Source organism: Pongo abelii, chromosome 11 (genome assembly GCF_028885655.2).
Source record: "Pongo abelii isolate AG06213 chromosome 11, NHGRI_mPonAbe1-v2.0_pri, whole genome shotgun sequence".
NCBI lineage: Eukaryota > Metazoa > Chordata > Mammalia > Primates > Hominidae > Pongo > Pongo abelii.
In genome coordinates, this window is record NC_071996.2 from 119,843,364 (window position 1) to 119,867,091 (window position 23,728).

Here is a 23,728-nt window from a genome sequence, read left to right on the forward strand (position 1 = left end):
TCTACACTGGCTTTTATTGTTAAACTAGTGTAATAACAAAATTAAAAATTTTTTAAAGGGAAAGGCCCCCAGAATCCTACCAGTCTTTCCTAAGAAGCAGCTGTTTCTCTTTTTCCGTAAGTAGAGAGTACTTTTTGTATCTCTGTTGATTGGCTGGAAGAGATAGTAGCTAAAATGTATAAGGTTTTTTTCTTTTTCCTTTGTTATTAAAGTAGTTTAAATAGATGATAAATTCAAATGGTGTCGGGCGTGGTGGCTCATGCCTGTAATCCTAACACTTAGGGAGGCCTGAAGCAGGAGGATCACCTGAGGTCAGGAGTTTGAGACCAGCCTGGCCAACATGGTGAAACCCCATCTCTACTAAAAATACAAAAATTAGCCGGGCGTGGTGGCACATGCCTGTAATCCCAGCTACTCGGGAGGCTGAGGTGGGAGAATCACTTGAACCTGGGAGGCGGAGGTTGCTCTGAGCCGAGATCGCACCACTGCACTCCAGCCTGAGCAACAGAGCTAGACTCTGTCTCCAAAAAAAAAAAAAAATTCAAACGATACAAAAGGATGGACAGTGAAAAATAAGTCTTTCAACCCCTCTGGATCCCTAGTCCCCAGTCTCTTTCCCCAAAGGCAGCTATAGTTACCAGTTTTCAGGTTTACTTCCATAAAATAGCCTGCCCCTATGGAAGTACGAATGTGTGTGTTTCCTTTCTGCCTCCTCAGAGAGTTTTACAACCATTGTTTTACACTTGCCTTTATCCCCTTAATAATGTATCTTGAAAATCATTCCATATTGTTCCAAATGACTTCTACCGCATTCTTGCAAATAGCATTTTATTGAATAAATTTATCATAATATGTATTATCTGTTCTCTTTTGATGGATTTGTAACCAAATTGCAGCTATTACATGCAACACTGCAATGACCATTTTTTCATATGATAGAGAAGTGGGGAGTAGAAAATGCAATCCGTCTGTGTCTGAGATGGCTTTTTGCCTATCAGGCCAGAGAGGAGAGCAGTGTCAGCTGGCAGATTCTGTTTTCTCCCCTAGTGTGATGAGGCTATAGAAGTCCCCTGGGGTCCTGCCATTCTCATTTATTTCCTCACTTTCATTACATAATCAGACTTAAAAAGGAAATTATTAAAGTTTGAAACCTATGGTAAAATAGACTGTCTTTTCCAGAGTAAAAAAATCTACCTTAGGCCGGGCACAATGGCTCATGTCTGTAATCCTACCACTTTGGGAAGCTGAGGTGGGCAGATCACTTGAGTTCAAGAGTTCGAGACCGGCTTGGCCAACATGGTGGAACCCATCTCTACAAAATTAACTGAGAATGGTGGTGTGCGCCTATAATCCCAGCTTTATGGGAGACTGAGGCAGGAGGGTCACTCGAACCTGGGAGGTGGAGGTTGCAGTGAGCCGAGATCATGTCACTGCACTCCAGCCTGGGTGACAGAGTGACACTCTGTCTCAAAAAAAAAAAAAAGCTTGGAATGGCATACCTTTAATCAGCTATAATTACACCATTCCGTGTATTCTCATTATAATATTTTGGTATTTTTGAACCAATATACATGCAGTCACTGTCTTCATTCTGTCTGTTCTTACCCAAGAACTGCTTTATATGTGACATGATAATTTGATTTATGTTACAGCAGCAATACTCACTTAGCTTGAAGGCATTATGGTTATCATAGCAAATCAGTTTAGTTAAGATTAGTACTATTCAGATTTGTGACTGGAACTTTGTCTTTTTTGGAACATAGGCTAGAACCTAGAGGGAACCATTTATGTGAAATAAGCTGACCTAACCAGAGATTCAAAGGCCATGTATAAAGTATCACTGAGTGGTAGGTGGCCCTCTGCCAATACTTAGGGCAGCCTCTGGTCAGCAGTGGCCATAATTATGCTGTTTTCTTGGTTTGGCCTGGTTTGTTTTGGGGGGGCACCACTCAGGAGCAGAGTAAAGAATACACCCATGGTCTCCCTCCCCGACTCCAAGCACTGGCTTTCTTCTGAATGTTGAGCTTTTCTTTTTGCTCTTAGGCTTTCAATTTAACTACAAGCGTCTCTTTTGTAGCTCCTTGGATAGTAACTGTGATCCCACGTTTATTCTTGATCTGTGTACTTTTGGTCACTTGTCCTCAAGCTATGCTTGCCACTATCCTTATTTTTGAAGATTGTATCATGACCTCTGAACTAATTAAAACACAGCTTCAACGTCCCTGCCACATCAGGGTTACTGAGTATGGACACTTCTCAGCAGTGTGGACTTGACCTTCCCTTTGATGTTACCTGCCTTCTTCATGTCTTATTTCTAAATTGAATATATGGTATTGTGTAAATTTATTTAGAGTACCATTAGGAATAATTCTGGGTATAAGACTGGACAGAGCTTTGGAGAGCATGATTTTTTTCCTAGTCTGGGGTTTTGGCAAAATATATTACAGCCCATCAGAATAATTCAGTAAAGCAAGTTACTTGCTCAGTTGGAAAAAAGAGATAACATAAAGTGATGAAGAATTTCTGAACTGCTTCTTACATAAACTTAAGACTTCAGCTCTTTTCTCTACAGTAGAACATTCTCTTGGCTCTTAATTTTATTTTTTATTTTATTTTTTTTTTTGAGATGGACTTTCACTCTTGTCACCCAGGCTGGAGTGCAATGGCATGATCTCAGCTCACTGCAACCTCTGCCTCCCCTGTTCAAGCGATTGTCCTGCCTCAGCCTCCCAAGTAGTGGGATTACAGGTTTGCACCACTGCACCCAGCTAATTTTGTATTTTTAATAGAGGCAGGGTTTCACCATGTTGGCCAGGCTGGTCTCGAACTCCTGACCTCAGGTGATCCACCTGCCTCAGCCTCCCAAAGTGCTGAGATTACAGGCGTGAGCCATCACGCCCGGCCAACTCTTAATTTTAAAACTATGTATAGGTTATCCACTTTCAGTTACTACATTGAATTCTCCGTGGCGAATTATATATACACGAACTCAACCTATTCTGCAGGGCTTTCCCACCCCCAACCCATGAAGAAACTAAGCCTGTCTTTGAGGGTCATCTGATCCCAACAGTGTCTGTACATGTGAATCACGTTATCTTTCTAACACCACACAGAAAGTATTTTTTTATATTGTTCTATCATCGATTTCTTGGGTGTTGCTTTTCTCCCTTAGGTGGGGGAGTTCACTGTAAACTGTTCAATTTAGTGTTGATTTATGTAGTTTTATAGATTTATGTTTTCCTAGATTTGGAAGTTTCCAGAAGTGGAGGGTGACATATGACACACCTTTGCAGCTGGGCATGTGTTAAGGCCCTTATGGGTGATAGTGATGACATACACACATGTTGGGGCTGAGCAGGGAGCAGGCCAAATCACCCCATTACAGACGAGATGCCATTCTGGTTTCTTTTCAAAGCTGGTCTTTTTCTTTTTTGTAATGCTGCCTCTGCCTTTTTGATGCCCACAAACACCCATTTGCAATGCTCCTGTCACTCTCTAGTCTGGGGAGTGTATGGGAGAAGCGATTCAATACTAACTACATCCTATAAATATCTGACAGAAGACCCTGGAGTTAATTTCTATCATCTGATTCATGAACTGTTTTTGCCCTGGCTCCATCCTCAGGCCAGCACAGCGACATGAAGAATAGGTTAGGTTGATGGGGAGATTTTCTCTTTTTGATAAAACTTTTCATTTTCCCTCTTTCATTGAAATGATCTTAAAGCCAAGGCAAGAGATGCTACCAACGTCAGCTCATTGTTATTTTAATGAGTCTGCATTAAACCGTGCAGGAAATTAGAAGGCCTAGGTAATTGAACTGTGGAAAATTATAGCTGGAGACATTCATAGCTCTCCCGTCATAATGGCATTAGATATTGGCGATTGCTGTGAGGGCACAAATGCGTTTTGATAATTGTATATATTGTATATTTATAAAGAATGATTTTTCTTTTCACTGTTGCACCTTTATTTATTTATTTTTATGAGGCAGTGTATCCATCTGTAAACCTAATTTATTCTCCTAAGTGATTTATTACATGCAATTGCCTTGTATTACTGTCATTAACTCAAGGTTACAGTGGTTAACAAGCTGTTTCTAGACAACTGAGCTCCATGGTAGGGTCCGTTCCCAGAGCTGAAGTGAATTTTACCTCCAGTAATTTGTAGTGATTCTGTGTTCTAATACAGTAGGAAGTGTCTCCTTTTTTTTTTTTTTCTTACCCTCTTTCCCATCTTAATAATAGGAGGTGGGATCTTTGGGTCTGATCCCCATGGGTCAGGTTGGTGTCTGGGTAGTGAGGAACTTGGAATCTGTCATTGCTGTTGACCAACTATTTTTTCCCATCTTGCCCATGCTAAGCAGGCTGCTGCAGATCTGGGCTGAGTTTAGGGAAAATGGAACCAGGTATCACCTTTTAAGGTTCTTATTGTTAATAACTGCAAAATGAGCCTGAGTCAGGATCTGTAGGCTTGAAGCATTGTGAAGCTGAGTTAGTAAAGGCCTTATTTTCCTTTAAAGAAAGTCACATGGAGACGTATACATTGGCAACCCCTGACACTTCCTCTTGGGAACGGGAGAGGGCTGATTGTAATTGTCATTATCTGAGTTCAACTTGCATGTCACAGATTCACTCTAGAGGAAGTTCAGACCTGCCACTGTCTTCTCCCACTTCCTGTCCAATGCTGGATTCTTTGAGTTTACTCTGTGTTCTCCAGGATACTAATTAGCTTCCTTGTGAATTTTTTTGCAGCATACGGTGAACATTTATTGGTTACTTGGTGTCAGGCATATGCTACAGAAAATAAAGGTGAATACAGCCCAGTCGTTGATCTCAAGAGGCTTGCAGTCTGACAAGGGAGATAGAAAAGTTATAATTCAATGTAATATGTTAAGTACTAGGATAGAGCTCAGCAGAGGGCAGGCAGAGAGATTTAAAGAAAAGGAGATGCCGTCTAACTGCTTGCATTGGCAATGCCATTAGGTTCTCGCAACACGCGCACGGTCTTTTTTTCTGGGGGCATCCAGCTCCTCCCTCACTGGGGCATTTTGAACATTTCCTGTGTGCTCCTCCCTGTGTTCAGAGCACCTTTGGCTGTTTGTCTTTTAGGTTGCCAAGAGGGTGATCCTGTTGTCGGGTACACCAGCCATGTCCCGGCCCGCAGAGCTCTACACGCAGATCATCGCAGTCAAGCCAACTTTCTTCCCCCAGTTTCATGCCTTTGGACTTCGCTACTGTGATGCCAAGCGGGTATGTATTGTCTCTTCCCTCCCAGCCCACCCATTTCTCACCCTGATTTTGACACTTATCTTTCTCTTCCTTCTCTCTGGCCATGATATGTTCAGAAGAGCACTGGCCAGGGGAATGGATGTTAGTCTTTCTGTCTCTTACTATGGCCTTGGAATGTCCTCAGGGGTAAGATGAAAATGGTCATCTTACCCTTTAAATCTAGTTTTAATGGTTATGGTTATCCCAAGTCACCGTTTTCCAGTAAAGGGACCAGTGGCTGATGTGTAGGTGTGTGAAGCTCTGAGAGCCGGCTGCCCCCTTGCCCAGGGTCACAGCTCTGCATGAGGCACAGTGCTGGAGCTATAAAAGGAAAGTCCATATCAAGTGCTGGCCCTAGAGAAGATGCTGGCACTGAGGTGAGCTAGGAGTGAGGCTGAGGCCCCCAGGCAGAGGGAAGAAGTGGGTGAGGGGGTAAGGGCTTCCTCCTGGCATGGGAGGAATATGAAGTAAAGATGGGAAATTCCTCCCTGTGCAAAAAAAAGAAAAAAAAAAAAAGATAAAGGTAGATTGGGGAGCCTGATCCCAAACTGCCTTGGGTGGGCTCTGTGAGTGCAGTGCCAATGGCGCAGGCACCTCAGGACCTACAGTCAGCACTCCAGAAATGCTCTCCCAAAATGGCAGGGAAGCCCTGTAAACACCAATGCATTGCCATGGAACCCTTGTTTTTAAAACCACATTAATTCAGACCTTAGGGATTCTTGTTTTGTGATCAAATCACAAATGTACTGACACTTTGGGGAAATGGCTGCAACTTACCCTACAAGCCATCTATGAGGGAAAAGCCTTGCTGTGCAAGTACATGATATAAATAAGAGTGTTTGCCTTATTTTTTAAATTTTTAAAAGAAGAAAAAAATTTTTCAAGTACTTTAAAAATATCCACTTACATTCAAACAAAGTACTTATAATGTAAATTGTAGTGCTTAGCATAGTTAATTGCAAACCATTTTTAGCTGGTTATTGAGGCAGGAAATTTCCCAATTATTAAATGTATTTAAAAGCCATACACTTCTTTAATCATATATTTAGTTCATTTTCCCTGTAGATCAATCCAGATTAGATTGATGCTATATAGTTTTCATGGTCCCTCAAAACTCTTCATGTATGATTTGGATTTCTGTCCTATTTGCAAACAGTCCACTTTCTAAAAAGGATCTTCTCTTTCTTGACTATATGGGCCCATGGCATAATAATGTTCAGCTAGTGATGAAAGGGGCTAAAGATAAAATTCATTGCCTTTCCTCCCCAAACTGTCCCTTCCTATGTTCCCCATCTTAGGCCAGCATCTCAGCAGTTTCTCCTGCCAGAAACTAAGGCATTGTCTTTGAATTCTCCTTTTCCTGCCTTCTTGATACACCTCCCCAATACAACAAAGAATGCCTTCCTCATCTTCACATCCTTCTTTCCACCTAACCCAGTGCCTGATATGTGGTAATTTTTCAGTTAAAGCTTGTTGGATTGTGACTATCCCAAAGTCAAGTTTAAAATTTTTGCCACATGCAGCAGTACACACCTGTAGTCCCAGCTACTCTGCAGGCTGAGGCACGAGAATCGCTTCAACCCAGGAGATGGAGGTTGTAGTGAGCTAAGATCATGCCACTGCACTCCAGCCTGGGCAATAGAGTAAGACTCTGTCTCAAAAAAAAAAAAAAAAAAAAAAGGTAACAAATTACTTGGTGTTACTAAGTTTTAACCTACAAGGTTAAGAGCTAACAATATTAGAACCTAGGAGCATGCTATCTGTCTTAGTCTGTTTTCTGTTGCTGTAACTAAATACCACAGACTAAGTAACTTACAAAGAATAGAGGTTTATTTAGCTCATGGTTCTGGAGACTGGGAAGTTCAAGAGCATGGCACTGGCATCTAGTGAGGGCCTTCTTGCTGCTTCATAACATGGCAGAAGTCATCATATGGAGAAGAGGGCAAGAGCATATCTGTCAGCTCAGGTCTCTGGTCCTTTTCTTATAAAGCTACCAGTCGCAACATGGGGGACCCACCATGATGACCTTATCTACCTCCCAAAGGCCCCACCTTCAATCAACATATGAATTTGGGGATTACTTTTCTAACATGTGAAATTTGGGAGACACATTTAAGCCATAGCAATATCCAAATTAATTATGATATCCACTTGTTCTCAGCATGGTTTTTATTTAATACAATCCGTAAGCCAGGGCTGCCTTTTTTTTTCTTTTTTTTTTTTTGCCAGCTTCATGCATTAAGAAACCACTGAAAAGAGAACCTCATGCTGAGTTCATTTGCAAACCACTAACTATCTGAAAGCATTTGCTGAGAACTTCCAGTTGATTTCAGAGTGTTTTTTAAAAAGAAGAAACAGCTTTACAACATTTTATTCCTCCACCTTTGACCATCTCTTCCTTCTCTCAATTGAGCAAAGGTTTATGAGACCCCTATTCTGTCTCCACTATTATGCTAGGCTCTCTAGCCCTCCATAATGGAAAAACCTAGCCCCTACCCTCAGGTAGCTAGCTCATCAGCCAGGAGGGGAGATGAGCTCTTTAAAATACAAAGTAGCAGGCACACTGGCTCCCTGATTTTCTACTAGATTGTAGAAATCAGTTCCATTTCCAGTAAGATTGTTGGTGAGGGATAGGGTTTTTAATGGTAACGGCTTCTTTTTTTTTTGAGACAGAATCTTGCTCTGTTGCCCAGGTTGGAGTGCAGTGACACCATCTCGGCTCACTGCAGCCTCTGCCTCCTGGGTTCAAGCAGTTCTCCTGCCTAAGCCTCCCTAGTAACTGGGATTACAGGTGCACGCTACCACACCGACTAATTTTTGTATGTTTAGTAGAGATAGGGTTTTGCCATGTTGGCCAGGCTGGTCTCTAACTCCTGATCTCAAGTGATCCTCCTGCCTCCGCCTCCCAAAGTGCTGGGATTACAGGCGTGAGCCACTGGGCCTGGCCGGTAACAGCTTCTCTAGCTGTGTGATGGGGAATGAACATTTGAGCTCACTGCCTCCTGTGAGCTACTCAACGAGGGAGCCATGTTTATGAAGAACTGCTTAGGCACTTAGCCAGACTGCCAGAAGCCTATGTGGTGGGCTCCTCCTGCCAACCCCAGCTGCCATCCACAACAACACTGCAGTTACTTTTATTATATTGTACTTGTTTGTGCTGGTGTAATCCATACTGCGGAACAACAGTTTTTAAAATCCCTGTAAGTCTCATCAAATAAAGATGTTACTGACATTATTTTATTACGTTGTGCAACGGACTCTGTAGGATAAGCCATAGGGAAGATTTAGTATTTAGTGTACAGGAATAGTCTGACAAGCCAAGTTTTTTGTTTGTTTTTTAATAAAATGGACACCCAATTGTTTGACTTCTGGCATTTGCTGCTGGAAAAGAAAGCTCACTGCCAAATTGTAGAATGCCATGATAGGTGTTTTTTGTTCATCTCATTCCTGACTTTTTTCTCTCTTTTCGTTTCCATTTCTCATTTGTTTTATTGGGGGTTTATTTGTCCCTGTAAGTCACTTGAAGTTTTCTGAGCTAAGCCAGGGGTGGTTGTGAGAAGAGGGACCTCCCAGGATCCCAAGTCCCTGTTGGACTGGGCCTGAAAGGAGCCTCATGGGGCTGTCACTGTCTTGTTCTCTGCAGATGCCTTGGGGGTGGGACTACTCAGGTTCCTCCAACCTGGGAGAGCTGAAGCTCCTGCTGGAGGAAGCGGTCATGCTGCGGCGCCTCAAGTCAGACGTCCTTTCCCAGCTGCCTGCCAAGCAGCGCAAGATAGTGGTGATTGCCCCAGGACGGATCAATGCCAGGACCAGAGCTGCCCTGGATGCTGCAGCCAAGGAAATGACCACCAAGGACAAAACTGTGAGTCCAGGGCTGGAGACAGATTTGGAAGCAGATGTGTCTAGGTGTTCCTTTCCACGAGGGGCCCTTGAAAATGACCTGGCATTCTCTCAGCTTTCCTTTCTGTAATCTTTTCCCTCTTCCCTAGGCAAGAAGAGCAAGTCCATTTCATTCCTCAGCCTACCTAGTCAGTTTTGAAAAATCTCTTTATTAATTTATGGTTTTATACTTGTATAGATTGCTGTTGATGGATGGCCGTAAAGATAAGCACAGGCAACAGCAGGGTGGTGATCAATATTCCGAATCCCTCAAAGAATGTGGAAATTATGTCTACTATATATTGAGAATGCATCAGTCTAGTAACAGTTGTTAGAAAATTAGTCCTAACATGTTTGATACATATGTTAATCCTTTAACCATACTGTGTCATTTGTGTTAGTCAAAATAACAAGTCGACATTCATATAACAAAATAGAGTTTTCAAACCCTCCTAACCTTTTAAATCCCTATTACTGGCATTTATGGTTGGCAGGAAGTTGGCATCCCCCTTTTACAGAGAGGGAAACTGAGGCTCACAGAGATTGCAGTTTGCCCAGGGTCTCTCAGCTGCTCCACCATAGAGCTGAGGCTAGCACCAAGCCTCTTGCCCCTGTATTTTAGGACTCTTTTCGCTATGATGGTTTTATCTTTTCAAACACTTTTATTTTATTTCTGTCTTTAGTGTCATACTGTGCTAAGTGCTATAATCTACACCAGCTCTGTCTCTGTCCTCTTAGATAAAACCTTGTAATTCCCATTACTAAGAAAATAACAGTCATTGATATTTTTCAACATCATGAAGCATTATCTGGGCTTGATATTACCCTGTATAAAGATACTTAGATATAGATCTCAGCTTTCTGGGAGGTTACAAAATAAATAAGAATGACAAGAGACAGAATGCATGTTTTTCATGGTATTTTACTATGTGATGAGCAAGATTCATTGATAACTTTTAAGAAATGGCAGGATAGAGGATGCACTGGCAAATTTTCAAGCTGTATTGAATTTATGCTGTATTACATATAATAATCTGGATGGTCTGGAGTAAGTGAGCAGGCATCATCTCTTTATTGTAGAGTTTTCAAAGTTAAACAACACTGATGTAGACATATAGACCAGTGTTCTCAGATTATATTTCAGTGGAACCATAAGTAAAACCAGGAAGCTTTGTCACTAAAATCAATCTTGGTGGTCTTTTGTTTAGTTTTAGAGATAAAAATGCAATGAGTAGAATATTTTTTCTCAATTTGAAGTTTTTTCTTATAACTTTTTCTTAATAACTTTCGTCTACTGGTGAACTCTACCAGACAAGAAAACCAGTGAACTGGTATAGCAAATATTAATGGAAAAATTCAGACATGCAATATTCTTAGATGCAAAGAGCTGAATATTTATAAAATGTTATGTTTTTTTGCCAGCAAAGTTGTTCCTTGTGTGTGTGAGATGGAAGTAAGTCTGTTAGTGTTTTGTGAGATTCCCCAGAGAACACCCTCACCAATACCTGGTTCATCTCCTGAACCAGTTTCAGAACAGCCAAGGTAGACACCTGAAAAAGCAATTAGTGGGCATTTGAATTAAGGAGGAAAAGCACATTAACTTGTTGAAACACAACTGTGAATTGTGTAGTATGGCCAAAAAGAAAAAAAGAAAAGCAGTAGAAATTTTGTGCTTAGTGCAACAAGATCTGAAAGCATTTTATAACCTTCTGCCAACTTGTATAGTTCTTCAAGTAAAGGGAGTGGCTCTTTTCAAAGATGATTTCAGATGCCACCTGAGAGTTTGATTTCTGAGCTTGTTGGTGATGCTATGAAATTAACTAGGAGGTACTATGGAATTTAGGAATGTTGGGTGTTTTATAACTTTAGGTAGCTATACAAATCCAGTATTTTTGAGGATATTTTTGTATTTTCTTGCTTATAAATGGAGCCACAACTCCCTTTCGGTTGTGGAAAAGTACATAAGGATAGTGCCAGTTGCCCAGAATCCTGCCTATTGGGTGATTATCCTCTTTGCTTTGTAAACACCACAGTGTTAACTCCATTTTGCAGATGATGAAAATGAAGCCTAAATTGCAGTGTCATTCTTCAAGAATCCAGCTGAGAAAGAGCCCGGAGCTCTTCTCAGTCCAGCACCTGAGAGCTGCTGTCTGCTTCCTTGGAGTCTTAGGAAAATTAAACGTTTATCCCTGAAAGATAGAAATTGAGTTGGTACAGATTACCATCAGTGTGATGGCTGAAGTCAGACACTAAATTCTTTCAGATAATAATTCCTTAAGAACTTGATGCCTTTTTGTGTCTTAATAGAAATCAATTTTTATAATGGAAAATCCAAGTAGAAAACAGATTTGTGTGTTTGTGCTTTGGGCCATCAGAACCTTTGGATTTCTAAAGCCATTGATTTAGTGCATTTCTAAACCATGGATCTGATCAGGAGCATTGCTCTAACTTAATTCAGGAAGGGAGTCAGCATCATCTGGAGGCTGGACTAGATGACCATAGGCATGTCTTCCAGACCCTGGCCAGCTCTGAAATCCTGAGTTGGAAGGGTTAAAATGGGGACTTATTTTTTTTATGGTTTTAGTCGAATAAGGAGGCCCTGTGGATCTATAGAAAGTCCCCTCTCCACTGCCACCAGTTTTTTAAGTTACTTTTTAGTCCCAAGTTTCCTTGCAATTTTGCAAATCATGGTGACTCCAGCCAAGCACTGCTGACCTGCCTGTCAAGAATTGATTCTTTCTTTGTTCCTTCACACCTTTCCATCTGGAAGAATACATTTTTTAAAAAGCTTTATATCACAGGAGCCAAGGTGAAGGAGCCAATTTATAGAATATAATGTATAATCAAAGACTTTTCTCATTTTTTCAGCTGAAATAATGGATATCGCTTCACAGGCAAAGGAAAGCTGACTGTAATCATCTTTTGTCTAAAGCCATTTTTTCATCCTCAAGACCAGTAACAGAGAAATGGAACAAGTCTATACAGATTTCCTGGTAACAATATCAGTTCACCCTTGCCATTTGACAATCCACTCAAATTTCCAATGTAGAAAAATTTAAAAACTCCATTGGATCTAATTTAATTAAGGTCTAGTCAGGAACAAAGAATGCAGATTATTTAAAATTTCCTGGCCAGTAGCTGGCAAAAGAAGTAAGATCATTAATAGAGAGTATTATGTCTGCACAGTTTGGGGGAGTTTTTTTAAAGCCAAAACTATTGATTTCTCCCACATTAAAATAGATATCTATTGTATAAAATCTGAAAAATAAAGAAAAATACTTACAATCAGTAACATTTATTGAATACTTGCTCTGTGCTGGGCATGGTGCTTTACGTGTATTGGGTCATTAAATTCTCACCATCAGCCCAGATATTTGAGCCTCAGAGCCTGCACTTTTAAGTGCTACAAATTCTGGTTCTACCGTTTAGTAGCAGTGTGACAAGTATACTCACTTGACTTTTTTTGCCTCAGTTTCCTAATCTGCGCAGTGGTGATAATAGTGCCTCCCTCATAGCAATGCTGATTATTAAATGAGTTAATGCATATTTAGTTCTTAGAACACTGCTTGGCCTGTAATAAGTGGTATATGAGAGTTAGTTGTTATTTTTATTACTATACTATAAAAAAGAATCATCCTGGGGCAGTTCCCAAGATGGCTGAATAGGAACAGCTCCAGTCTACAGCTCCCAGCGTGAGCAACACAGAAGATGGGTGATTTCTGCATTTCCAACTGAGGTACCGGGTTCATCTCACTGGGGCTTGTCGGACAGTGTTTGCAAGACAGTGGGTGCAGCGCACTAAGCATGAGCCAAAGCAGGGCGAGGCATCACCTCACCTGGGAAGTGCAAGGGGTCAGGGAATTCCCTTTGCTAGCCAAGCGAAGCTGTGACAGACAGCGCCTGGAAAATCGAGTCACTCCCACCCTAATACTGCGCTTTTCGAATGGTCTTAGCAAATGGCACACCAGGAGATTGTATCCCGCACCTGGCTCGCAGGGTCCCACGCCCATGGAGCCTCACTCATTGCTAGCACAGCAGTCTGAGATCGAACTGCAAGGCAGCAGCAAGGCTCGGGGAGGGGTGCCCGCCATTGCTGAGCCTTAAGTAGGTAAACAAAGTGGCCGGGAGCTCGAACTGGGTGGAGCCCACTGCAGCTGAAGGAGGCCTGCCTGCCTCTGTAGACTCCACCTCTGGAGGCAGGGCATAGCCAAACAAAAGGCAGCAGAAACCTCTGCAGACTTAAATGTCCCTGTCTGACAGCTTTGAAGAGAGTAGTGGCTCTTCCAGCACGGAGTTTGAGATCTGAGAACGGACAGACTGCCTCCTCAAGTGGGTCCCTGATCCCCGAGTTGCCTAACTGGGAGGCACCCCCGAGTAGGGGCAGACTGACACCTCACACGGCCAGGTACCCCTCTGAAATGAAACTTCCGGAGGAACGATCAGGCAGCAACATCTGCTGTTCAGCAATATTCGCTGTTCTGCAGCCTCCATTGCTGATACCAAGGCAAACAGGGTCTGGAGTGGTCTTCCAGCAAACTCCAACAGACCTGCAGCTGAGAGTCCTGACTGTTAGAAGGAAAACTAACAAACAGAAAGGACATCCGCACCAAAACCCTATCTGTACGTCACGATCATCAAAGATCAAAGGTAGATAAAACCACAAAGATGGGGAAAAAACAGAGCAGAAAAACTGAAAATTCTGAAAATCATAGCGCCTCTCCGCCTCCAAAGGAATGCAGCTCTTCACCAGCAATGGAACAAAGCTGGACGGAGAATGACTTTGACGAGTTGAGGGAAGAAGGCTTCAGACGATCAAACTTCTCTGAGCTAAAGGAGGAAGTTCGAACCCATTGCAAAGAAGTTAAAAACCTTGAAAAAAGATTAGACGAATGGCTAACTAGAATAACCAATGCAGAGAAGTCCTTAAAGGACCTGATGGAGCTGAAAACCATGCCACGAGAACTACGTGACGAATGCACAAGCTTCAGTAGCCAATTCGATCAACTGGAAGAAAGGGTATCAGTGATTGAAGATCAAATGAATGAAATGAAGCAAGAAGAGAAGTTTAGAGAAAAAAGAATAAAAAGAAATGAACAAAGTCTCCAAGAAATATGGGACTGTGTGAAAAGACCAAATGGACGTCTGATTGGTGTACCTGAAAGTGACGGGGAGAATGGAACCAAGTTGGAAAACACTCTGCAGGATATTATCCAGGAGAACTTCCCCAACCTAGCAAGGCAGGCCAACATTCAAATTCAGTAAATAGAGAGAATGCCACAAAGATACTCCTTGAGAAGACCAACTCCAAGACATAATTGTCAGATTCACCAAAGTTGAAATGAAGGAAAAAATGTTAAGGGCAGCCAGAGAGAAAGGTCGGGTTACCCACAAAGGGAAGCCCATCAGACTAACAGCTGATATCTCGGCAGAAACTCTACAAACCAGAAGAGAGTGGGGGCCAATATTCAACATTCTTAAAGAAAAGAATTTTCAACCCAGAATTTCATATCCAGCCAAACTAAGCTTCATAAATGAAGGAGAAATAAAATCCTTTACAGACAAGCAAATGCTGAGAGATTTTGTCACCACCAGGCCTGCCCTACAAGAGCTCCTGAAGGAAACACTAAACATGGAAAGGAACAACCGGTAGCAGCCACTGCAAAAACATGCCAAATTGTAAAGACCATCAATGCTAGGAAGAAACTGCATCAACTAACGAGCAAAATAACCAGCTAACATCATAATGACAGGATCAAATTCACACATAACAATATTAACCTTAAATGTAGATGGGCTAAATGCTCCAGTTAAAAGGCACAGACTGGCAAATTGGATAGGGAGTCAGGACCCATCAGTGTGCTGTATTCAGGAAACCCATCTCACATGCAGAGACACACATAGGCTCAAAATAAAGGGATGGAGGAAGATCTACCAAGCAAATAGAAAACAAAAAAAGGCAGGGGTTGCAATCCTAGTCTCTGATAAAACAGACTTTAAACCAACAAAGATCAAAAGAGACAAAGAAGGCCATTACATAATGGTAAAGGGATCAATTCAACAAGAAGAGCTAACTATCCTAAATATATATGCACCCAATACAGGAGCACTCAGATTCATAAAGCAAGTCCTTAGAGACCTACGAAGAGAGTTAGACTCCCACACAATAATAATGGGAGACTTTAACACCCCACTGTCAACATTAGACAGATCAACGAGACAGAAAGTTAACAAGGATATCCAGGAATTGAACTCAGCTCTGCACCAAGTGGACCTAATAGACATCTACAGAACTCTCCACCCCAAATCAACAGAATATACATTCTTCTCAGCACCACACCTTACTTATTCCAAAATTGACCACATAGTTGGAAGTAAAGCACTCCTCAGCAAATGTAAAAGAACAGAAATTATAACAAACTGTCTCTCAGACCACAGTGCAATCTAACTAGAACTCAGGATTAAGAAACTCACTCAAAACTGCTCAACTACATGGAAACTGAACAACCTGCTCCTGAATGACTACTGGGTACATAACGAAATGAAGGCAGAAATAAAGGTGTTCTTTGAAACCAACGAGAACAAAGACAGAACATACCAGAATCTCTGGGACACATTTAAAGCAGTGTGTAGAGGGAAATTTATAGCACTAAATGCCCACAAAAGAAATAAGGAAAGATCTAAAATTGACACCCTAACATCACAATTAAAAGAACTAGAGAAGCAAGAGCAAACACATTCAACAGCCAGCAGAAGGCAAGAAATAACTAAGATCAAAGAAGAACTGAAGGAGATAGAGACATAAAAAACCCTTCAAAAAATCAATGAATCCAGGAGCTGGTTTTTTGAAAAGATCAACAAAATTGATAGACCGCTAGCAAGATTAATAAAGAAGAAAAGAGAGAAGAATCAAATAGATGCAATAAAAAATGATAAAGGAGTATCACCACTGATCCCACAGAAATACAAACTACCATCAGAGAATATTATAAACACTTCTACACAAATAAACTAGAAAATCTAGAAGAAATGGATAAATTCCTCGACACATACACCCTCCCAAGACTAAACCAGGAAGAAGTTGAATCTCTGAATAGACCAATAACAGGCTCTGAAATTGAGGCAATAATTAATAGCTTACCAACCAAAAAAAGTCCAGGACCAGATGGATTCACAGCCTAATTCTACCCAGAGGTACAAGGAGGAGCTGGTACCATTCCTTCTGAAACTATTCCAATCAATAGAAAAAGAGGGAATCCTCCCTAACTCATTTTATGAGGCCAGCATCATCCTGATACCAAAGCCTGGCAGAGACACAACAAAAAAAGAGAATTTTAGACCAATATCCCTGATGAACATCGATGCAAAAATCCTCAGTAAAATACTGGCAAACTGAATCCAGCAGCACATCAAAAAGCTTATCCACCATGATCAAGTGGGCTTCATCCCTGGGATGCAAGGCTGGTTCAACATACACAAATCAATAAACATAATCCAGCATATAAACAGAACCAAAGACAAAAACCACATGATTATCTCAATAGATGCAGAAAAGGCCTTTGACAAAATTTAGCAGCCCTTCATGCTAAAAACTCCCAGTAAATTAGGTATTGATAGGACATATCTCAAAATAATAAGAGCTATTTATGATAAACCCACAGCCAATATCATACTGAATGGGCAAAAACTGGAAGCATTCCCTTTGAAAACTGGCACAAGACAGGGATGCCCTCTCTCACCACTCCTATTCAGCATAGTGTTGGAAGTTCTGGCCAGGGCAATCAGGCAAGAGAAAGAAATAAATGGTATTCAGTTAGGAAAAGAGGAAGTCAAATTGTCCCTGTTTGCAGATGACATGATTGTATATCTAGAAAACCCCATCGTCTCAGCCCCAAATCTCCTTAAGCTGGTAAGCAACTTCAGCAAAGTCTCAGGATACAAAATCAATGTGCAAAAATCACAAGCATTCTTATACACCAATAACAGACAAACAGAGAGCCAAATCATGAGTGAACTCCCATTCACAATTGCTTCAAAGAAAATAAAATACCTAGGAATCCAACTAACAAGGGATGTGAAGGACCTCTTCAAGGAGAACTAGAAACCACTGGCTCAACGAAATAAAAGAGGATACAAACAAATGGAAGAACATTCCATACTCCTGAATAGGAAGAATCGATATTGTGAAAATGGCCATACTGCCCAAGGTAATTTATAGATTCAGTGCCATCCCCATCAAGCTACCCATGACTTTCTTCACAGAATTGGAAAAAGATTACTTTAAAGTTCATATGGAACCAAAAAAGAGCCCACATTGCCAAGTTAATCCTAAGCCAAAAGAACAAAGCTGGAGGCGTCACGCTACCTGACTTCAAACTATACTACAAGGCTACAGTAACCAAAACAGCATGGTACTGGTACCAAAACAGAGATATAGACCAATGGAACAGAACAGAGCCCTCAGAAACAATACCACACATTTACAACTATCTGATCCTTGACAAACCTGACAAAAACAAGAAATGGGGAAAGGATTCCCTATTTAACAAATGGTGCTGGGAAAACTGGCTAGCCATATGTAGAAAGCTGAAACTGGATCCCTTCCTTACACCTTATACAAAAATTAATTCAAGATGGATTAAAGACTTAAATGTTAGACCTAAAACCATAAAAACCCTAGAAGAAAACCTAGGCAATACCATTCAGGACATAGGCATGGGCAAGGACTTCATGTCTAAAACACCAAAAGCAATGGCAACAAAAGCCAAAATGGACAAATGGGATCTAATTAAAGTAAAGAGCTTCTGCACAGCAAAAGAAACTACCATCAGAGTGAACAGGCAACCTACAGAATGGGAGAAAATTTTTGCAATCTACTCATCTGACAAAGGGCTAATATCCAGAATCTACAAAGAACTCAAACAAATTTACGAGAAAAAAACAACCCCATCAACAAGTGGGCAAAGGATATGAACAGATACTTCTCAAAAGAAGACATTTATGCAGCCAACAGACACATGAAAAAATGCTCATCATCACTGGCCATCAGAGAAATGCAAATCAAAACCACAATGAGATACCATCTCACACCAGTTAGAATGGCGATCATTAAAAAGTCAGGAAACAACAGGTGCTAGAGAGGATGTGGAGAAATAGGAACACTTTTACACTGTTGGTGGGACTGTAAACTAGTTCAACCATTGTGGAAGTCAGTGTGGCGATTCCTCAGGGATGTAGAACTAGAAATACCATTTGACCCAGCCATCCCATTACTGGGTATATACCCAAAGGATTATAAATCATGCTGCTATAAAGACACATGCAAAGGTATGTTTATTGCAGCACTATTCACAATAGCAAAGACTTGGAACCAGCATGAATGTCCAACAATGATAGACTGGATTAAGAAAATGTGGCACATATACACCATGGAATACTATGCAGCCATGAGAAATGATGAGTTCATGTCCTTTGTAGGGACATGGATGAAGCTGGAAACCATCATTCTCAGCATACTATCGCAAGGACAAAAAACCAAACACTGCGTGTTCTCACTCATAGGTGGGAATTGAACAATGAGAACACTTGGACACAGGAAGGGGAACATCACACACCGGAGCCTGTTGTGGGGTGGGGGGAGGGTGGAGGGATAGCATTAGGAGATATACCTAATGTAAATGACGAGTTAACGGGTGCAGCACACCAACATGGCATATGTGTACATATGTAACAAACCTGCACGTTGTGCACATGTACCCTAGAACTTAAAGTATAATAAAAATATATATATTAAAAAAAATCATCTTTTATACAACCATAATTTTGGCATATATAATTTGAGTATTTTTCTATAATTATGTGTGTATATGTTGCTTTAAGATATATTTTTATATATCTGCATATAAATATAAAATATTATATATGCAATAAGCAGTACATATATTTTAAAAGCAGAACTGGGATCATACAAACACGTCAAGTGGGAAGGAAAACAGGTTACTGTCTTATGAAGACTTTTCCATGTTGTTAAATATTCTCTTAAAACATAATATTTAGCCAGGTGTGCTGGCTCACTCCTGTAATCCCAACATTTTGGGAGGCCAAGGCGGGAGGATCACTTGAGATTGATACCAGCCTGGACAACATGGCAAAACCCTGTCTCTACAAAAAATACAAAAAAATTAGCTGGGCATGGTAGTGTGTACCTGTAGTCCCAGCTACTTGGGTAGAAGGCTGAGGTGGGAAGATCACCTGAGCCTGGGAGTTTGGGGCTGAGGTGAGCTGTGATTGTGCCACTGCATTCCAGTCTGACAGAGAGAGACCTTGTCTCAAAAGAAAACAAACAAAAAACCATAATATTTAAAGACTGCATAGTGGTTTTTCACACGGCTATAATTTTGCTAATCGTTTTTGTTGGGCCTTTAAGTTACTTTCAATTGCTCACTATTCTGAGTAATACTGTACTGAAAAAGTAGCTTACATAGAAATTTGTGCACATGCGATTTTATAATAAGAATCAGTTTTAAGGAGTAAGTTGCTGGATGATAGGGTTTTGGCATATTTTAAAGGGGGTTGGTACATTTTGCTGCATCATCCCCAAAAGGGCTAGCCCAGTGTACCATCCCACCAGTCATGTATAATTAAAGTGTTTGTTTCTTCACACTCTCATCAACTCTAGGTGCTAAATGTTAGGGCAAAATTCCTGAAAGTGCTTCTCAGCAGTTTTCCATCTGTTTGTTTTGCCCTCTTTCTTTCTTATTAGGGAGTGTGGCATGAGTGAGTGTAGGTGGGAGGGGTAGGCTATCTCTGAAGGACACAGGAGTAAAACTGTAGATGGGGGCCAACTGGGGTGCAGTCTGATGGAGGCACACATGCTGCGAGTGAGGTCATCATATGTAAGCCTGCCCTGCCCCTTTGGCTACTAGAAACTGCATTGGGTTGGAGGACCTAGCCTGCTCCTGGGGAACGTTAGAGGTCCATGAATGGATTTCATGAAGTCTGAGCTCACTAGCCACAGGTGAAAAGTTGTGTATGTTTCCAGAGCCTGATACAAAATAGGAGGGTAGGTGGCTGCCACTGCCAAGACACATGTAGGATATGAAAGGCATTTACAGTCTAATCAGTGACCCCACAGCTTCCTGTGGTTCCTCAGCATCTTTCTTTTTTCCCATAAAGTCCTGGAGGAAAGACACCATTCAAAGCTAAGAAGCTGGCCAGATGCAGTGGCTCATGCCTGTAATCCCAGCACTGTAGGAGGCCGAGATGGGAGGATTACTTGAGCCTAAGAGTTTGAGACCGACCTGGACAACATAGTGAGATCCTGTCTCTACAAAAAATAATAAAAAAAAAGCCGGTGTGGTGGTGCATACCTTTTGTCCCAGTTACTTGGGAGGCTGAGGTGGGAGGATTGCTTGAGCCTGAGAGGCTGAGGCTGCAGTGAGCCATGATCGAGTCCAGCCTGGGTGACAGAGCATGACCCTGTCTCAAAAACAATAAAAACAACCCCAAAGCCAAGAAGCTGTTTTAACCAGACAGCTTTTTCCTCCATCCATGGTTATTAGTTTTAGGTACAGTCTGGCTGTGGTTGCTTTCCTGAGTTATCAAGATCTCAAGAATGACAGGTTCAAGGCTATAGATGTTATTGCTGTTGAATCACGTCTTTGTTCTCTGGGGAAGCTGTCCTGTCAGTCACAGATCTTACAGAGGCCAGGCACAAGAAGGGAGGTGCACCTGTAAAACTATGCTTGCTGGTGAAAGGAGATGGCCACGTGTCTTAGTCCATTTGTGCTGTAACAAAATACTTTAGACTGAGTCATCTATAAACAGAAATGCATTGCTCACAGTTTTAGGGGCTGGGAAGTTCAAGATCAAGTGGCCAGCAGATTCAGTGTCTAGTGAGGGCCCAGTTTCTGTTTCAAAGAGGGCAGAAGGAACAAACAGGCTCTCTGTCCTTATAACCTAAGCATCTCCCAGATGCCCCACTTCCCACCACCACTGCACTGGAAATTAAGTTTCAGATTATGAATTTTGGGGGGACACTCTTACCAATGATGGTAAGAGTATGATCTCTGGGAGGCCAGAGCGATAGTAAATGTTATCTCACATTATTATGAAACGATTTGAGCATCTCCTGTGTTAGCATTCTTTATTAGGAGTCACTTAAATGTAAACCATAAAGAAAACATTGTTTCTTCTTCTGGGAAGTTAATTACCTTATGTGGGAGGTAGACCAAGAACACCTGAATGATGGTTTTAAAATGATACTAAAATGGGCCAGGCGCGGTGACTCACGCCTGTAATCCCAGCACTTTGGGAGGGCGAGGTGGGTGGAACACCGGAGGTCAGAAGTTCGAGACCAGCCTGGCCAACATGGTGAAACCCTGTCTCTACTAAAAATACAAAATTAGCTGGGCATGGTGGCACATGCCTGTAGTCCCAGCTGCTCGGAGGCTGAGACGGGAGAATCACTTGAACCTGGGAGGCAGAGGCTGCAGTGAGCAAAGATTGCGCCACTGCACTCCAGCCTGGGCGAGACAGAGCGAGACTTTGTCTCAAAAAAATAAAAAATAGTATAAAATAAAATGATAGTAAAATAGACTAGTCAGGGTCCATTGGAATTGATTCAGTAAATCTTGGACAGAGGTAAGCTCTGTAAGTCAGGTATAGTCACAGCTTGGCAGAAGAAAAGAGGGAAGCAAAAAGCAAGTTGGAGAAATGTCACATGTAAGTTGTCACCAGGCTGTAGTAAATAGGTATGCTTAGCCAAGGCCACATTTCAGTGGGTCACATGGGTTTGGTGTGTATGGTGAAGCCCTACCTGAAATGCTTCTCCAAAGAGCTTTTGTGTTCCTTGCCTCTTGGATTCTTGCAACGGTTCTTGGACAATGGCAGAGTAGCTCTAATGCCGTCTCTGAGGACAAAACCCAACCCAGGCAGTTCTTCTGACTTGGCCAAAGTGAAAGGGGAATCATTGTCAGCACCAAGGTCTCCTGACTCTGGTGACGGGCGGTTGAGATTTGTAAAGCGCATAGGAGCAATAATTAGATCCACTCATCCCAGAGTTCTCAGACTGGGGCACTTAACACTCTTAACTTGTCTTTCAACAGAAACAGCAGCAGAAAGACGCCCTCATTCTCTTCTTCAACAGAACAGCTGAAGCTAAAATCCCATCTGTCATGTAAGTGGTCACGAAGTGTCGACCTCTCTCTCTCTCTCATCTTTAAAAAAAAAAAAACTTATTACTTTATTCTGCCTGAATGATTTTACTGCTTCTAAGAAATGACCAGAGATTATTAAATGTGCCTTTTGTTGAGGAAGGAAAAAATAAAACAGGTGATCAGAGAGTAGAATTATAGCTGCCTTGAAAATAAAGTTTAGGGGCCAGGCTCACGCCTGTAATCCCAGCACTTTGGGAGGCCAAGGTGGGAGGATTGCTTGAGTCCAGGAGTTTGAGACCAGCCTGGACGACATAGTGAGACCCCATTTCTACAAAAAATGAACAGAATTAGCTGGGCATGGTGGCATGCACCTGTGGTCCCAACTACTCAGGAGGCTGAGGAGGGAGGATTGCTTGGGAGGGAGGACGGTCGAGGCTGCAATGAGCTAAGATGGTGCCACTGCACTCCAGCCTAAGCAAGAGACTAAAACCCTGTCTCAAGGGAAAAATGAAAAGAGTAAAAGTTTAGGGGTACCCTGCCCTTAATTACACACAAGGCATAAGTTGGCCGGTAACTGGAGCGACTACTAGGATGTACCTGGGTCTCTAAGAGATCCTGTCTTGAGCCAAGTAGGCTGGAGCTGCTGCTCCTTAAAAGGAGGGTGGGGTTGTCCCCAACACCAAAAGGGAGAGTTTTTCTAGGAGAACTGTGATCATTTGCCTTTAGGGAAAAAATATTAGAAGGAAAAGCTGCCTTATGGAGATACTTGGGTCTTCCCCAAGGTCAGGAATTGTCATCCATTACTTACCTAAATAAAAAGACGAATGTCAAAGTTTGTTCAAAAGATATGGGCATATGGCCATTGTCATGCCTAGTTCTATTTCCACCTTATAAACTAAAGCTAAAGTAATAATTTCTATTCTTAGAATTATTCATGACAAAATCTCAATTGTATGCCTTTCTTAAAAACCCACTCCTATTTAAATATCACTGGGATAGAAACCTGGCAATTCTAATGACGTGTAGTTTGCCTGATTTTTTTTTTGTTGTTTAACATTCATGTGATGCTCTGGCAGGATAATGGTCCAACTGATGAAATTACAATGAGAATGGATTCCTTAGGACTGAGTGGTGCCAGACTGGCTGTGGGGACTGAGATCTGGAGATAGATTAAGAAACATATCTGCTCCGTCCTCGTACTTGGCCCACCTACCTCTCCTCACCCTCCACTGTGGCAAGACAGTTCCCCACATTACTCGATCTGCAATGCCCCCTGGAAAGACTGCCCAGTGCTGCCCTCTCCCCTTCACTTCCTGGACACTGCCCTTTTCATTTATGACCCTGTTACGGAGCTAATGAACTCCAGATGTGGTTTTTATGGCCTGGAAACTTTTCTCCCAGAAACACATCTGAGTTGCCCCCGCTGAC

At 41.8% G+C, this 23,728-nt stretch overlaps 1 protein-coding gene across 7 annotated transcripts in view; it reads left to right on the top strand.

Annotated features, from left to right (window-relative positions):
- Window positions 1–23,728, top strand: part of SMARCAL1 (SWI/SNF related, matrix associated, actin dependent regulator of chromatin, subfamily a like 1) — a 70,427-nt gene that overhangs the window by 29,737 nt on the left and 16,962 nt on the right. For all 7 annotated transcript variants that reach the window (XM_024243183.3, XM_002812831.4, XM_009238078.4 and 4 more), the window contains 3 exons: window positions 5,109–5,249; window positions 8,911–9,129; window positions 22,250–22,320. In XM_024243183.3, coding sequence (XP_024098951.1) covers window positions 5,109–5,249; window positions 8,911–9,129; window positions 22,250–22,320 — 431 coding nt within the window. The remainder of the gene's footprint in view (window positions 1–5,108; window positions 5,250–8,910; window positions 9,130–22,249; window positions 22,321–23,728) is intronic.